At 40.7% G+C, this 18,069-nt stretch overlaps 1 protein-coding gene across 3 annotated transcripts in view; it reads left to right on the forward strand.

Moving 5' to 3' along the window:
- ccser2a (coiled-coil serine-rich protein 2a) overlaps nt 1-18,069 on the forward strand; it is a 41,102-nt gene that overhangs the window by 14,057 nt on the left and 8,976 nt on the right. For 2 of the 3 annotated variants that reach the window (XM_061040029.1, XM_061040030.1), the window contains exons 3-9: nt 507-600; nt 3,572-3,680; nt 3,821-4,001; nt 6,433-6,498; nt 6,628-6,750; nt 9,635-9,781; nt 17,268-17,352. In XM_061040029.1, the coding sequence (XP_060896012.1) occupies nt 507-600; nt 3,572-3,680; nt 3,821-4,001; nt 6,433-6,498; nt 6,628-6,750; nt 9,635-9,781; nt 17,268-17,352 (805 nt within the window). The remainder of the gene's footprint in view (nt 1-506; nt 601-3,571; nt 3,681-3,820; nt 4,002-6,432; nt 6,499-6,627; nt 6,751-9,634; nt 9,782-17,267; nt 17,353-18,069) is intronic. The other variant, XM_061040028.1, reaches the window with a different exon arrangement.

Here is an 18,069-nt window from a genome sequence, read left to right on the forward strand (position 1 = left end):
TATGTTCTATTTCCACACATATTAATATCTCATATCTCTAACGACTGTGTTGGAATTTTTTTTTATATAACCAGAACAGAAGACGGATCTTGAAATATGCCAAAACAAAGATTGTGTACAGGGATATGTGAACATTCATTTGCAGTTAATTGGAGGAATGGGATTTATTTTTTGTGTATTCTCCAATTGCAAAACAATGTGACAAAATAAGCTTTTAAGGCTTTATTATGCAGGGAAAGACAGTACTGTGTATATTTGAGCTGTTGTGCATGGTGTGCTCATTTTGTTTGTTTCTGAATCTTTTCCCAGTTTTATGTATCTGGCCCCTGAGGTCTGGATATTTCACTCCCAGCAGTGGGTCTAGCAGAGAAAAACACTTTCTCCCTGAGGCAATATGATAAAATGACTTTAATGCTCTCATAATGTTTCTATAATGTGCCTGTTATGTTATCTAATGCCTAACAATGAAGTCAGCTTTACCTGTGATTCTTTTGTGGGGTTCTCAGGATATCCTGAACAACCTGGACCCCCAGGGAAACGGAGAATTGGACGACGATGACCTCATGCTGGATGTGGACCTCCCTGAAGATGGACTGCACGGTCAGCACACAAATTCACACGCACACACACTGACACACTACTTCTAACAGAACTGTAGTTTTCCTCCACAGGATTCAAATTTGTAAGGTTATTCTATGGCCATGACAAATGCTTCAGTTTCATTAGCTGGAGGCCGTCCATTATTTTCTTATAAGCGGACACCTAGGGCAAAACAGTTCTGATCTTAATTGTAAATTAATGTGTTACCAAGGTTTGAGCATACTATTTCCAGCAATATCCATTTATGGCATATAAGGGTTTGAATAATTTAAATCATGCTTTGCCTTTGGGTGTTGGAGAGGCATTAGGCCAGCTATCTTACACTGTTTATATGACCAGATTAACACACACGCACACATACACACAAACACAAGTGTATGGTACCAGCACAAGTTGCACAGTTAAGGTTTTGTATTCTTGACAGCAGGCAGTGTGGTGTTAGCATGATTAGTTTAATAGCTTCTCTATCCAGCATCAAATCACACACTCTCATCTTGAGAGCACATCTGTTGAAGAGCGTTTTCTCAGTCCTCTACTCTCTCTTTGTAAATGCAATCAATTACCAATCAGTGACATGGTTTCTTTGTTGGATTCAGAGGTAATCAGGTCACATTATTTCCATATAATAATAGTGTTGACAAGGTTATTATGGATGCATCAGTTGGTGTGTGTCACATGGATGAGAGAAGGAGAGAAGAATAAAGAGGGAGGAATGTTGACCTCACCTATCATGATTTCAAATGAATTCGAGGAGTGATTTTTCCTCTTGTCAGTCATGATGGCAGCTCTATCAAAGAAGCATTCATGGCTAATGTGTGTGAGGTAATGTGGGATGACTCCAACCCTGACAGACGTGTTATGTAGAAACAGACACTGCATAATTCATTATGTACAGGACTCATTTGCTCGTGTGAACATGTACACGCACAGTTGCCACTTTGTACGATACACTTTGCAATGCGGTCTGATGCAACATCCCTGCAGGAAAACTCCTGAATGTATGGAGGTCATAACGTTCATTTGTCATTGAAAGGGTTTCAGAGAGGTGTTGATTTTTCTTTATGGTCATTTTGGAAACTGTGTATTGTGGAACCATTGGATAATGATCCGTTTCACACTGAGATCTTTCTTTTATTCAATCCACCCTGATTGATATAAACTACAACTGCCAAAAAAGACCATAAAGTTGAATCAACACCCAGAAGTTGAATTTTACAACCTTCTTATAAGCAGAATTTGCCTGGGGCCTGTTGATTAGAATGCATTAGTTTAAGCTAGGTGTAGCTAATAAACTTTCAACTGGGTATACATTACTGAGGCAGGTTTACCCCTCTGATGTAATTCTTTAGTGTGTAAACATTGTTCTACTTGTTTCTGAGAGTGAGAGAGAAAGAGAGGGGCAAGAGAGAGAGAAAGAGAGGGGCAAGAGAGAGAGAGAGCGACACATGGGAATGTTCAGACCATAGGAATGTGAACTGGAGTCTCGTCCCCTCCTACTCCTTTTTGGGAAGCAGTATTTTTAGTGCTCTATGTCATGGTTAGTGTAAGTGGGGCAGGGTGAAAGCAAGACACACCAAAGTGTCCAGCTTGACCCAGCCCACGGGGCAGGCCCTGAGACATGGGATACGGAAGGGTGTTTCCTTCCCAAAGACACCCTGACACTGCCACACAACAGGAAGAGAGGAAGAGGAGAAGAAGAGTAAAAAAAAGAAAAGACGGGTAGAAGGGGCCTCATGTCATACTTTCATCCAGTTGTCAGGCCCCGTGACGGGAAAGAGGCCACAGTTTTTCTCCCATGCCTGCCTCAGCTGGTGACTCTTAAGCTTGGAAACTAAACAGCCACATCAGCTGCTCTCCCTCCACCACAGTCATCTCTCCCCAGTTCCAATTCCTAGGGAGTATCCACAAAAACAAAGCTGTCAACAAAGACAGACCCAGCCAGGGACCCAGGCAGGGTGGGAACTGGGAACTCTCTCTGGCCCTTTAACTGCTCACCAGCTGACTGGACAAGGAATTGTTTCTCTCCGCTCTCCGTCTGAGCTTATCTGCCTTTATGGATGTATTTTTTCCAAGTTGGAATATATTTTTGCTATATTTCTTTTTGGAGGACTTCTCTTGAGGTGAAAGGAGTTATTGGAAGCACTCAGGTTTCTTGGAATGTGACAGTTCAACTCCTGTGCTATGTGGTGACACTAAGGGTAAAGTATTTTAACCACTTTTGCTGTATGGCCTGGCCTGGGGTCCTCCAATCTTTCCAGTAATTCTTGATCCCTCTTTTATTTTCTCTCATTCCCCCCTTTCTCTCATTCCAAAGACCATCTGGCATATAAAAGTCAGGGTCTTTTTGATTTCCGGAGGGTCGCGCTCTGTTAGTTGTCAATTCTGTTGCAGTCCTGGTTCATTTCACAGCTATATGCAATTGAGTGTAGCAAACAAATATTGTGTCCTTTTACCTCCTTGAAAATGAAATGGCACGTCACTGTGTGTGTGGCAGCCCGTGTTTGCATGGAAAAAGTGCAGGAGTTAAGACAGGGAAGGAGATGTATCAGATTTTGATTTATATGCAGATGTTCTGGATATATTTGGTATGTACACATCAGTATTCATTACCAGAAGACATGAAAAATTGATTCTTAGTTTTTTTTTCTTTTTTTCTGTGTGTGAACCTTTGAGTGTTGGCAGAAGGAAGGTTGGGAAAAATAGAGGAAAAATAAATTGTAACCTTTGGAAAATACTGTTCATCTTCAACCAAAAACATGTGCTAGTTTCGCTTCAAGAAATAACAGCAGAAACAGAATTGGGGTTTTATTCTCAACACTGCATCTATAGTAAATCACAAAGACTGTCTTTAAAATTTCAGGACAGATAGCACCGTATATATGCTGTTTTATTTAGTAATCTCATCCTCTCTGTTTCTGACATTCTCTTTAGTTTCTTCAGTTTGGCTCACTATATAACTCTGTCTCTGTAGACTCTGACAGGATGTCCCATATTGAGCGCTCAGAGAGGGCGGGTCGGCAGGGACAGCGGCGTAAACCCCACCGCTGGAGTGGACCAGAACACATCCACAATGAAAGCAGGTGAGTTAGGCCTCTAAAGATGAAAAAGTTTGCCTTAAAGGAGTTAAAAGAAGTTCAAGTAAGTTAAAACTCAATAAATTTGACAACTTTCTGTTTTTCACTCTGTTGACCCTCTGTGACTGTTTCTCTCCCTGTCTCAGGTCCAATGTCTTCCAGCACTATGATGGTCTCAGGTCTTCAAGGATTTCTTCACAGTCAGTTCCTTCTGAAGGAAGGCAGCATAGCTACATGTCGGCGCTAGATGAAATCACACTCAAACATATGAGTCAGGACTGTAGCTCCCTGAAGAGCCAGCTGCTCAGGCTCAAAACGCTGCTGCAGGTAAGGCCCATATTTGCAAAAAGACATGAATCAACAAAAACGTGCATGCTTGCACCAAAACTTTCACACACTGACATAAATCCATGCATACACAGTAGCTCAGGACAACATTACACAGAAAACACGTGTTAGGTGTGCACATAAATAAACACCCAAACAAACACATGCATGTTCATATTTCACTGATCCTAATATTTTAGGGTCAGTGTTTTTTTAAGAGTCATCATTCTAATAATTTAGCATCACCCTTTGAAAATGTTCAACACAAAAAATCTGCTGCCCATGCTACCGTCAATGCTTTTTTTTGTCTTATAATGAGGCCACATCAGACAAAAATGCCTAAGAATCCACTAAGACCCTAAATGTGTTGGTTGAACTACATTTTTGTTGGCCCAAATGCCAACCGACCTAAAAGCCCTGTAGGAAAGTCAGAATGCATCCTGACACTGCCTTGTATTAGTATTGCTGGAGGGATGGTTGCAAAAATACACTTTATAACTGTCCTCAGGTGTTAAGTAAGCACAAACTGTAAATGTTTTACTTATAGATTTAAATTCATTGGTAAATTGAATCATGTCATGGCATGGTTCTTTTCTATTTCGCATGGTTCATTTGTTATTTGCATGGGGCGGCTGTGGCTGAGTTGGTAGAGTCAATCGTCTCTTAACCAGGAGGTCGGGGGTTTGATCCCAAGCTCCAGCAGCCACATGTCTGAAGACACTTAACCCCTAGCTGCTCCTGCTGCTTTGTCGGAGGCGTATGAATGTGCATGAATAGGATTAGTTACTTCTGATGGTCACTTTACAGAGGAGCCTCTGCCGTCAGTGTGTGAATGGGTGTGAATGGGTAGGTGTGACATGCGGTGTAAAAGTGCTTTGAGTGTTCTGAAGACTAGAAAAGCTCATTACAAGCTCATGTCGATTTACCATTTTCCATAAATTCAGTCTGAACAAAGAAACAGATGTTGTATAGGTTTTATAAGTTCTGTAGCCATTATATTGTCCTACCATTATAACATTTGGATTTTTCAAGTTTCTCTTCTCCTTCACATTATATGATTTGTGCTTGCATGTTGGCCTGAAGATATTATGTGTTTGTGCTCCTGTGAAACTGATCACTTAATAGATCTTTCCTGTCTGACTGACAGTCAGAGAATTAAATGGAAAACGAGAGAGAGAGAGAGAGAGAGAGAGAGAGAGAGAGAGAGAGAGAGAGAGAGAGATAGGGGGAGAATGGAGAAATAAAACGTGTCAGCTACATTATAGAAATGTGCCATTGCATAAGCAAGAAACACACAAAACCCACACTTATTCAAACACACAACCCAATCAAGGAAATTGCTGAAATGCACTGAGCGAAAGCCCTTCACACTGCATGCTCTGTAATTTAAAATTATCTTGAATGCCTTGACTCACTTTACCCTCTATAGCATAAAAAGGGATATTTGCATCTCCTTTAGATATGTTCATAGAGCTTACTGTAATTACCCAAACACTTTGGCTGCATAGCCTTAAGGGGAAAAATATTTCTGTTGGCCCATTTGTTACTTTGTTCTCTGTTGTATTTTTCTTTTTTAGTATTATGTCGAGCTCAAGGCAGTGTCTGTAAAACGAGCTTCCAGCCTTACCGAGTCCTGATCAATCTTTGCTTTATTGTGCCAACACTCAGACAGCCAACGCAACTCTTTTTAAAAATGCTGGTTCGAACTGAATTCATCTACCTGACCTGAATGGAAAGTGGGTGCTAGAAAGATTTTCAATACAATTTAAAATTCAGGTAGTTGAGAACAACATTGATAACATCACAATTACCATCATTAAAAAAAGACTGGTTTTAAAAGTTTTAAGACTGAAAAACTGTCATCCCCTCCAGTCTGCTCATCAATCATTAGAAATAAATCCACATATATGTTGATTACATTACTTTTATATGTTGGTTTTTCAGTTACATTTTATTTTATTCATTATACCAATTTTAAGTTTTAGTTGTTGGATCTAATTAAGAGTGATTGGGATTATTTTTTTGCTTCATTTCTTTTATTACAGATTGAACAGAGAATTGGTTACTGAATAGTCTGCATGCACACAATAAAATCTGGACTTGCTTTGAAAAAAGAAAACCAACCAGTGCTTCACTTATATACACATGATCTAAAAGCATGTACTTGAGGCAATATATATGTATTTAATACTTAAGAACAAACTCTGCGACTCTGCTTAGGGTGTTTAATACTGCAGGCCAACAGTTCATGGTAAGCTGTGTGAATGTGCTAAAGAGCAATCCTATTCCATCGCAGTTAAATTTTGCTTTTCAGCCTTGCCGCCCTTAGGCAATTGTCATTGATCCAGCTCACTGTATTCTCTGTGTATGTGTGTATGCCTGCTCCTATGTGTGTGTGTGTGTTTGTGTGTGTTTGTTTGTTTGCGTCTAGCTTGAGGATACAGACTCTTCAGCTGAAGTTCCTGAGGACATTGAAGACAATACCACAGCAATACAAGTAAGAAACTTTACCTTTACCTAGGATTACAGTGATGATTGATTGGTTGTGCTGGTACCATACCCAAGTGTGTGTGTGCGTGTGTGAAAGTCCACTACACCTAACGGTTTCCTATGTGTGTTTTCTCAGTTGGGGGAGCTGATTAAGGAAGTGCAGGGGCTCAGAGAGGAGCTGAGGAGTCGAGACAAGACCATCGCTCAGCTCACACTACAGTGCCAACAACTACAGCAACAACATCAGCAGGAACAAATGGTCAGTATTTCAGAACAGGACTCATACTAGAAAAAGTTTGAAAAAATATGCCTAGGAAATGTATACACAGTGTAAACTTGCAATCCTTGTGATTAGGACACTTCTACATGTACTGGATCAAAACCTAAGAGGTAAAGTCATTCCAAAAGTCAAAACATTTGCCCACCTCATTAAAGCACTCAGACATTTTCACTGTTCGTAAATTAGCCAGATATCTTGCTTTGATTCTGACTGAAAATTATTCTATTAAAGTATTGTATTAGGTTTTTTTGCTGCTGGTTTTTGCTGTTTGATGTTTGAAAGGTTATTAGTAAAAAAAGGGTTTAGTGAATAACAAGTCATTAGTGAAATTAGACAGAGAGAAGGTCAGGGCTGAGGGGATTGGTGGCATGTACAAATCATAATTTTTTACCTCAGAGACAACCAAATGAAACCCATCTATTAAAACATTTCTGATAGGAAGTATGTAAAACATAGAAATCTCAGGAAGACAAACGAGGCAGCTATGCAATAAGTGTGGTATATATGATCTATAGAAAGAATGACAAGGAAATCAGAACATGGGAAAACATGATTCCATTTTTCGACAAAGTAAGTATAAACATGCTGTAAATATAGCATGTCGTTGATCAGATGAGACATGGGTAAAGGACACAAACGCTTCTTTCATCAATGAGCTCCTGAGTAGTATAGATAGCTGCATCACCTTTATGATGAGAACATCAAGGTCAGAAATATTGTACACATTTTTAAAAGACTCACTCTACCTGAAGTACTGTACCAATGAATGAGTCTCTAAAAAGTATAATATGATGGAGAGGCTCAGAAATGAAAGAAAGGGAAAGATCAAGGCTTGCGTCCACCATATCGAACTAGTCAAATATCAATGCAAGCTTTTTACTAGATCAAGGCCAGTGTTCCTTGAACGTGTGTTCCTCAAGGGCTGTAAAGACCCCGATACTCGTGTGCTTATTGCTTTCATGTAGCTTCCATGTGCTGCCAGCATGTAGCTTCAGTCATGGTAGTCCACCTCGATCAGACCCACAGGTACTGCCTTCCTATATCTTTTGTTTGTACATATATCAGGATTATTAGATCCAACAATAAACAGGATCAAGAAGGAAGAACAAAGTGAACAAGGATCAATATTTTCTATTAATCAAATCAAAGAAAGTCAAAGGGGGAGTAAAGAAATAACACCTTGTGAAAGGCCAGTTATACACTGTTCAGCTTCCGCATTGTCAGTGAAGGCACATTATAGCTCCCTAGTCCTTACATCTTAAGAGAGGGAGTTGAGTGTCTGCTCTGTATGCTGCTCAGCGGCTACGACTGCCTACCAATAACCTCCGTTCTGTTCGCTTTTAGCTTGCTCCATCTCCACTCTAACATTCATTAGTGTCTCGACATAGCACCCTTGTTAGCCAAACAGCCGTGTGCTTCACTGACATTTATTCAAATCCCCGCCATATTGAAAAATACCAAAATGTCAAAGGGAGGCCTGTCCGCCAGCCTCCCTGCTGCACAATGTCTCTCCAATTAGAATTAGCACCTACCCACGGCAGCTTCTTCAGTCCTGCAAAATATTGCTGCACTCTTGGCCTCAACAATTGCAGGGAGTATAAAAACAGCTAGGACATGTTTTCAGATGTGTGCCTGACATTAATGAGTGTAGAGGCGCACAGAGTGAAGACATTGTGGGATGTAGAAAGATAAGAAGAAGAGTTTTACTCTGCTGACTCCGTGTTGAATCACTACGTGGGCACCCGTAGTTCTGTTGGAGGAATGCAGAGGATGGTTTGTGTTCCCATGGCCTCTAATGTCCCTGCAGCTCAGGACTGAATAACAATGAGGCCAACAACACACAAACACATTTAGTGTGTGCAAGAAAATAACAATTAAATAACACTGCCTGTCATCTGTCATGATATTTAGGGATTTTAGACAGTGCTGTTTTTACTTAAGAGTGATATAACAGTTGGTAAAGAGTCAGGTGAATAGATGGAGGGGAAGCGTTACAGAGAAACTGCTGAGAGACAGAAGGCAGGAACACTTGACGGAGTAGAACATAATGGAGTAATGAGCAAACAATGCAAGAGCTGTGTGTGAAGGAGAGAAAGTCCAAGCTATAGACAGTGTGTGTGTGTGTGTGAGGACAGAAGGAGAGAGAATGAAGTAATGGAAGAGAAAAACAGTGGAGCCATCAAAGATAAGAAAACCGATTTCTCAGTCTTCCTTGACAGAATGCAGTTTTGGGATACTGCTGCTTCCACCGCTGTCGAGGCAGACTGCTCGTGATTATGCACTCTGCTTGTTTGAGCTTTATTTAAGTTTTTTTTGCAAAGGCTGGCAAAAATAACCAATTTCTGTCAGATTCTGCCTTAGTCCTTCAAGCCAAGTACAAGTTGCTCTGCTATAACATGGAATGTAGGAGATTTGGTACTGAATTTAGAAAAAAAAGGCACACCATTAGCTGCTCTGACATTCTAGTTCAATATTAGATTGAGTTAATGGTTTGAGAAAGGCCAATAAATCGAATGTAGTATTCGGTCAAAGTTGTTTTAACAGATGAAAAAGGAGGCAGTATTAGGTGAACGTGCTTAAAGTAAATGTCACACAGTTTATTTTACTGCAGGATCTTTTAATTCCCATATCCAGGTTATTAAGCCATATATAACCTGGGCTGGATTTTTTCTGAATTGGCATTAACATGCCTGCCTGTACAAATTACAACCTGTATGTTATTCTTCAGATTTTATTTACATTCAATCTAAAGAAGAAGAGCTAAAGGAAGATGTATTTTATTCTGGGTGACAAGCGCAGCAAGCAAGGAACAAAGTTATTGTCCAATGAGATTCCTTTCATTCATTCACTGTTACCGTCTCAGCCTGGTCAAGGCCGGCAGTTCAGGTGTCAGTGCCACCACCAGAGGGCTCCATCGTCACTGCGACAGAGCGACAGACAGACGGACAAACGGATGCCGAATCACTATGACAAGACCACCCAGACGTACTGGAGACCAATGAGCCATGCTGTGAGTCCAAACATACACCACACCTGTACAGAAATATCCTGACCAGTGCTTTCTTTCAACATTAGTTCCGCCTCTACAATCTCAAACTGGTGAAACCTAAAATGTTTGTCTTTCACCTTGTCTCAGGATATTATTTTATAACTTCACATTTTGACACACTGGTGCATGTGACCTGTATGCTACTGAGTCACTCTGCCTAATTTAGTCAGCCAGTTTCCTATTTATCCTCCACCTCTCTCTGTCCTGCCTTGTCAGGATGGTTTGACTGCATCATGTCTTCTCCTTGCAGTACAGTTTATTAGGTTGTCAGTAAGATTTCCTCTCTGTCTCACACCCTAATACCCTCAAGAGCAGAGACTGGTATAGTGCAGGAGTGACAGAAAGAGAGATGTTCAGAAGAATTGTGGGAGAAAAGAGAGAGAGATTCCATGGGCGGGAGGAAGGAGACAGAGGCAGAGGGAGAAGTGGGAGATGGGTAGATTTGTGCTCAATGTGTTCAGTATCATGCCATAATAGCATGCTGTGTGGCAGCCAAATATTGATTCAGTAGCAGGAGTGCCACAGGCAGGGTGCCTAGTAAACACTCCCCTAATTGACCTGCTCTCAGCTCCACACACTCGCACTCTCACAAAGAGGTAAGCATGAGCTGTATGAGGAGATTACAGACAGGACACCATAGAGATGTGTAGTAGTATTCATGTATTGTTTTGATAAATGTAATAATACTTGTTAGAAATTAGGTCTGGCCTGTAGGATGTATTAAATGTGTTAATAAAGTGTTTAAAAAAATTCAGAACACATCCACTACAGAGGAAATAATAATTGAAAAAATTGCAAGGCTCACTAACTACAGCAGGCCCCTGCTTACCACAAGAGCATATGGTTTAACAGTTGCCAAGGCAACCATCAAAGCAAGGCTAGCTGTGCACGGTGAGAATCATCTCCATGGTGGCAACATGCACTGTACCTGTGACCTATTGTACCTGGTGTATATTAGCTCACTAAAACTTTGAATACACTAATACTCTATGTGAGCTTTTCTCTCCTTTTTTCTTTTCAATGTGTTTTTTTTTGCTACCACCCTGATTTCTCCCTTCCCTTTCTATTCCACCACCCAATTGGGGGCTTTTTCCTGCACTGTGTCTTTCAGCTTACACATTATGTAAGCTACCTTTTGCTTTGAAGGGCATGCAGTTGCTCCAGAAAAGCAGCACTCTAGGTTCTTTGTTTTCGCTTTTTGACAAGCAAACAAGAAAAGAGAGCAGCCGGTAAACATATAACACAGAGAAAGGGCTGTTATTTTCTCTGTGTTTCTTCTTATTCCTGGATGGTATCAAAGCTTTGGGTGTCGCTCTGACAGGTTTTGCACCCTCAGTAAGATTGGGTTTACAGTGTTTCTCATACAAAGCTGCACCAAAATCTTCCAATGTTTTCTTTCCGGTGATGCTCTTTTTATCTCTTGCCATTTTATTCAAAAGTATTAGTATTTTTCTCCACACTCTTCGAACATTCCTTGAGTCTGAATTCATTTAATCTAACTTTTTCAGCACATCTCTGACACACACTTACAGGCCCAAATTCATTACCTAGTGTCATTTTTCTAGCTTCCTTCCCTCTGGCCCTCTGATATGCCCTTTTCTGTTGATTTTTCCATTCCTCTGACATTTAAAGTGCCGCCGTATCACAGAACTGGAGTGCCTCTTGCCCTCTGAAAGTATTTTTGAGTGCTAAGCTGAAAGGATCAGCCAAGAATACTTTTCGATGTTAGAGGCCAGGAGCTTTAATCTTTTTTTTTTTTTTTTTTTTTTTGTAGCTTTAATGCTGATATCTTGTTTCCTTATCAGTTGCCCTGAGGGTAAACTTTATACACTGACACTTGGAGGTCTAGAGGTGAAGTCCTGGCTGAGTCCTGCCAACTACTTGAACACAAACTTCAGGGGAAAAGAGAGCACTTGTGGCCTTTGAGCCCCGGACTCTCACTCAGGAAACGTATTTGTTGTTGCACAGTTTAAAATTCATGAGGCTAATATATTCCCCTCAAGTGAGCCATTCATTCCCATCTTCTTTTTCTCAGGAACAAAAAAAGATTGTGGGCTATCTCTCTATAGGCTGTTCTATCGAATTTTTCTTTGGAGACCAGGATTGTACTTATCTCCTAATGTCTCTTCAGTCTGTAGGAAGGCTTTGGCAACATATCCTGACCAACTGCTTTGGGCACCAGCTCCTACAGCTTTTCCATTTTAATCTGCCTCCAATTCAATTTTGAGTCCAGAAGCATGCTCAGGAAATAAAAGCCTGATGAAATAATTTTTGTCTGCCAATGCACAAGATAAAGACACAGGACACACTGCATGTGTAATATGACAGCAGAAAACACTTCTCATATAGAAAAATCATCTTTTTTGAATAGATCCCCAGAGCAGTCCCTACAGCACATATAATTTCTCTGCCTCTTCGTCCTTTGACAACAAATACATCTGAGCGTTATAATTGTAGTCATTGTGGATGTGGAGTTGGAAAACTATGCAGTGTTTGTGTGTGCATCTATTAATGGTTTTTCTGTTCTGTGTGTGAGCAGGAGACCCTGATTGTGTGCGTACATTTGTGAGTGGGATGTGCCCCACATATCTTTTGTACTCAAGTGCAGGGCACACTCAGCGTGACTGAACAATGAGTTCATCAGACTGAGGACTGGGGAGGCGACCTTCTTAATAACTCAGATAAACAAACAAAAACAGATGAGCCGCAGCGGTGCGACAATGGCAACACAATAGGCAGTGTTTCATCAGTGGCAGACGGAAAAAAGATAATTGCAGTTCCCCTCCTACTCTCTCTCTTTGCTTTTTAAACATCCTCTACTTCGTCTTCTTCTTCTCCTCCTCTTCCCACCCCACCTCCCTCCGTGTCTTTTAATCGCTCCTGCTCTCCAAATCTGCTATTTTTCTTTTCTTTTCTTCTTGCTCCATTGATTCATTCATCCCCTTTGTGTTTGTCTCTTTCTCTGACATAACCTCTGTTCTTCTTACCTCAGATGTAATTAGATCAATTTGCTGCCATTGGAGGGGAGAGAGAAAGTAAAAGAGGAGAGAGAGAATAGGGAAAGGACAGAAAGAAGGATTGAAGGTTAGTGATCAGTGTTAAGCTGCCCGTTGAAAGAACAAGTTTTCACCTCTCAGATCCTGACTTTTCCCTCTCCACCCACATCCCCTCTGTCTGCCCCCTTGCATCACACACACACACACACACACACACACCATCACACACTTACCTACACATGCACGCTCATTAATACACAACGCACAGCAGAGTGAGCTTGGACAGGTGAGGATTTAACCGCCAAAGTCAGTGAAATGAGACATCGCACTTATACTTGCGGTATTAGGTGAAGTCGAGCACGAGGAGCTCTGTGTAGTGGATTAGCGGATTCAAGCAGGGAGAGGCCGTCTTAAGGGCACAGCATCCTGGTTCCTGCTAAATACTGTTGTTTTTTTTTTTTTTTTTTATTATTATTTTTTTTTTTACGAAAACGTTGCAGGATGGAAAAGAACAACTTTTAACTTGACTTTTAAGTACTTGTCCTACTTTGCCAAGTTTCACCATCTGCTGTTGGGACTCTGCACAGACGACGTAGCTTAACGAATCCTGAGAGTCCATTTCACTATGAGATGGGCCTCCAGTGAACGTACCACCAATACAATTACTGGTATGACTGCTATTTATTTGGGGAGTGATAATTCAAACACAGCTGTTCTTTTTTATTTCTTTTCCATCATTGGACTCTCCTTTTTATTCCTTATTATTTCATAAGCCACATTTCACTCCAGTTCTTTTCAATATATTTTTTAAACCCTTTGTAAGCGCCAACCTTTTGATGAACACCCCCCCCCCCCCTCTGAAAACCAAATTACATGAAGTAAATGTTCGCTTTTCTTGAGCCGTATGAAGGTAGAATAGGACTGGAGTGAAATTTAGAGACACTGGAAAAAAAACAAGGACATGTTACATAATTCTTCTTTCTTTTTTGAAAGCGATTCTGATCATCCTTTTCTTTTTAAAATGGAAACCATTATTGTGACTTGGCCTACAGGATAAGAGATAAATATGTAAGATGCGATAACAATGCAGACACAATAGGCAAAACAAAAAAGTGCGTTATTTTTTGATAATTCACAATTTTGGTCAATCTGCCGTTCTCATAATTGACACAATACCTGTGTTTGCAACATGTCCCACCTGAACCCAAACAATTTCAACAAGCATTTTTCTTCCACTACTAAATTGGCACAAATGAATCTGAGGGTAGCTGATCACTAGTTGGAGCTTTATTTTGACTAGGATTGTTGGATACCAGATTTTAAACAACAATATGATTGGATTTAAAATCAGTTCATTTCAACAACAACTTTTTTAAAGCTTCTTCACTTTTGATATTAATCATTTAAATAAAAAAGATTGTTTTGTGGTATTGAAGAATCAAGAACTTGCGTCTGACTGCATTACAGTGGTCTGACGACACTAACATTATACCCAAAAAGACACATTCATACTGGGAAGAAGTTGTACGATTTTATATTTGGGTTTTCAAGGCAATTTCACCCCAACTGTGCAAGAACGAACAACACAAGGTAGCCGTGAGTGCAACCACAGGATAGGGAAGATTTTTCCTTCCAGTGAAAAGTTGTGTTTATTGAAATCTAGGTACTTCTACCAGGCACCCAGCCCAGGGTCTTTCTGAGGGTGGGCAAGAAATGTATGAATGAAGTTTTGTTGAAATTGATCGAATAAGAAAACTTTCTATCTTTCCCAATTTCTGTCTCACTGCCCCCGTGAAGCTCTGTCAGCCTTCACTGGAGAATCTTTACAGCGATGGAACCTGTACAATTTGACAGGCTAAGTTGTTGCAGAGGTCTAATAAAGCTGCCAGACACTGTCAGAATCATTCAAGAGCCCTCCAAAATGCCCTCTTGTTCTCATCACCTCAAGTTTTCCTCTCTGCAAATGACGCCTCTACAGGAGGCTTCTGCTCAGACCTCCTGCTGAAACAAGTGTTGGTGTTCAGGGAGGGACATGAACGAGAGCAGATCAGGGAAACTCATTCCTCTCTCCTCCAGCAGTCGCACTAGGAGGGCTCTGAAATAGCTAGGGCTGGTCCTGCTGGGAAGTTACTGCCTTCCCCTTCTCGTTTTCTCTCATCTACTTTCTAGTTTTCACCTCCCCCCTTCCAGATTCAGTGCCTCTCTCTTATATATTAGAGCCCCATTTGAGCAGCTGCCCTCTCAATAGAGCTGAGGGAAAGTTAGCGTTTGATAAGGTTTTAGTCCATCGTGATGGCCCTGTTGCCCCTCCACTTTGCCTCTCCAATAGGAGTCTAGGATCTTTGAATTGCCTAACCTTAAGATTGGTATGGAGTCAAGAAAAGAGCTTGTATTTTTTCAGGGAAACATTTGTGTGCTTAGGTAAAGGCTGAAAACTAAATTTCTGAACAAAAAGTGTCTCATTTAGAGAGCATATGTGTTTGGAAATGGCATGGAATATACTGTTTTTGTTGAACAGTAAAATGAGACATGAGTAGATTGAGTAACAAAGATTGAGACAGAGTGAGTCACTAACATCGATCTTTGCCTTTATTAGATAGGACAGTAAGAGAGCCAGGAAATGATTGGAGGAGAGTAGGTCTGGGGGCCGGATTCTAACCATGGGTCACTGCGATGACGTCCATAGCCTCCATACATGGGGCCGCATAACTGCTAGGCTATCTGGCGCCCCATTAATGGGAGATGTGAACATGTACCATGTTGTTTACAGTGAAGTTTGTTTCGATGTTGTGCTTGAACTGGGATGATGCATGTGTATGAAGGCACTCTTGGGTGGAAAGACAGCGTGGATGCCACCCTGTGTGTTTCTACCTGGAGGTAAAAGTCCCTGAACTGAATGAATGTTAAGCTTATTAAAGTTAACAGGAGAAACTGTGTGGTGGTCTATTTTAGTTAGCTCACCTATGAAAACGGTTTTCCTCTCTGTAGTGCTCTTCTATACTGGATTAAAGGCAAGGCACTAGGAATGCTTCAAAATACCTCTGACTCTACTTCATTGTAAAAAAACATTACAAAATACATAACGAAGGAAAACAAACTCTGTTGGCCCTGGGAGAAACAACATAAAGACAATTCAGCGTCTCCAGGTAGCAGATATTTAATTGGATAATTAGTGTCCTTTTGTTGGGGCGGCTGTGGCTAGGTGGTAGAGTCGGTTGTCTCTCAACTGAAAGGTTGGGGGTTCAATCCCCAGCTCCTGCAACCACATGTCCAATATGTCCTTGCTCCCTCTTCTTTTTTGGCAGCGAATGATTGAATGAATGGATTAGTTAATACTGATGGACACTACATAGCAGCATCTGCCATCTATGTGAACGGGTGTGAATGTTGGGAAAACATCCTCCTGAGTCTTATAGACTCAAACACATTAAAATGGCAGAACGTGTCGAGACCCGTTTTTTTTTCTTCAATCTTCTATTACTACTCAGAATGTCCTGGTGTAATGATGAGATAAAAAAACTTCAAAGTGTGACCAGTACACTTCTATGTCTGTGCATTGGCTTATTTGTTAAACTTTTCTTAGTGACTTTCTGACAAACCACTGGATCGGTATGTAGAAGAGTCGTGTGCACATCACATGTAGGTGCAAATAAGGCTGCAGGGAATAAGTATCAATGAAGGAATCACACACCCCTCCTGACTTCAAACCACACTGAAGCTGACCACCTATTAGCATGTTGGTTTAGATATGTGCATATGCATGTTGTGATCATTTTTGAAGATATTGACCTGAAAAAGACTGGGATCAATTTCAAATTGTCCTTTGACACATGTATGGCTTTAATTGTAGTGCATCCAAAAACGATTCAATCCACAGAACATTTTTTTGAATTCTGGTAGAGCTCCAAATGTTCCCTGAACCGCCCAACATGACTTTTCTATTTCAGACAATTATGTTGCCTTAAAACACAAATAGTGTGGGTTCAGTATTTCACTCAGTAAAAGCATTATGTACATGCATGTGGCCTAAAGAAGTAGAATAGAAACACAGACAGTGTGGGAGGAAATATTTTCCACCTATTTATGACTTCATGTTATGGTTCAGTTCTCTCTCATTTACATGTGTTTATATTAAAGCATGGAATTGATATTTTGTGTGTAAGTACACGTGTGCATGTTGGCCTGTTTGTTGTAGTAATTGCTCTTTAATTCTCATTAACAATGTATTTATGCCTGTGAGAGTGTTTTTCTATGTTAGCATGCCTCTGTGTGTGTGTGTGTGTGTGTGTGTGTGTGTGTGTGTGTGTGTGTGTGTGTGTGTGTGTGTGTGTGTGTGTGTGTGTGTGTGTGTGTGTGTGTGTGTGTGTGTGTGTGTGTGTGTGTGTGTGTGTGTGTGTGTGTGTGTTGCGGTATGTCATGCCTTTTGTCCTTTGTGTTTTTTCTCTGCTTAGGGTGTGCTGCCCACCCCTCTGCTGTCCCCGTGGCAGGCACAGCACCAGGGCTTGACCCGTACCAGCATGCCCCAGCGCAGACAGAGTGAGTCACTAACATCCTTTGCTGCCTCTTCTGCATCTTTTCATAAGACAACATGTCACAAGTGGCTAGATAGCATGGGAAAGTTTAGCGCTCCCTCCCGTTCAAACCCTCTAAAATACTGAAAAGTGTTCCACCATAGAAGCACTTACATGATAATAGAAGCTGTTTGTTTCCTTTAAGATTAATTCGGAACACGATTAGTGTCACGCAAAGTAGTTTCTCTTTGTTGTTCTACTAAACATTGTCTAACTTCTTGTCCCTTCACTTGTAATTTACTGAACTCCGTTTCCTATGCTGTTCTTTTATCGTTTCCGCTCTCCTTTGTGTGTTTGCCTTTAGTCAGAAAGTCTTGCTCTAAATCATTTTCTAAACCCTGCAGAAACCTGCATTTCTTTTCCTCACATTGCTCCAATCCTATATTTTTTATACAATCAAACATAATAGGGGAGTGTATAAGGAGTGTAATGTAAGCATAATATAAGTGCATAATAGTTCCTTTCACTGAGGATGTATATTCTGTATTTGACAAATACTACATAGGACTATAATCTTATCTTTGCCACGGATACAAAAAAGTAAAGTATGAAACATTCTCCCGGGTTCTATAAAACTTTCACTCACTGAATTCATTGAGAAAGATAAGAGTGCATAAACAATGACAGCGGAGTCACAACAAGCTCACCTATCTCAGTGAGTCCCATAACAAAGCTTTTTGCT

Source organism: Labrus mixtus, chromosome 6 (assembly GCF_963584025.1).
Source record: "Labrus mixtus chromosome 6, fLabMix1.1, whole genome shotgun sequence".
Classification (NCBI taxonomy): Eukaryota; Metazoa; Chordata; class Actinopteri; order Labriformes; family Labridae; genus Labrus; species Labrus mixtus.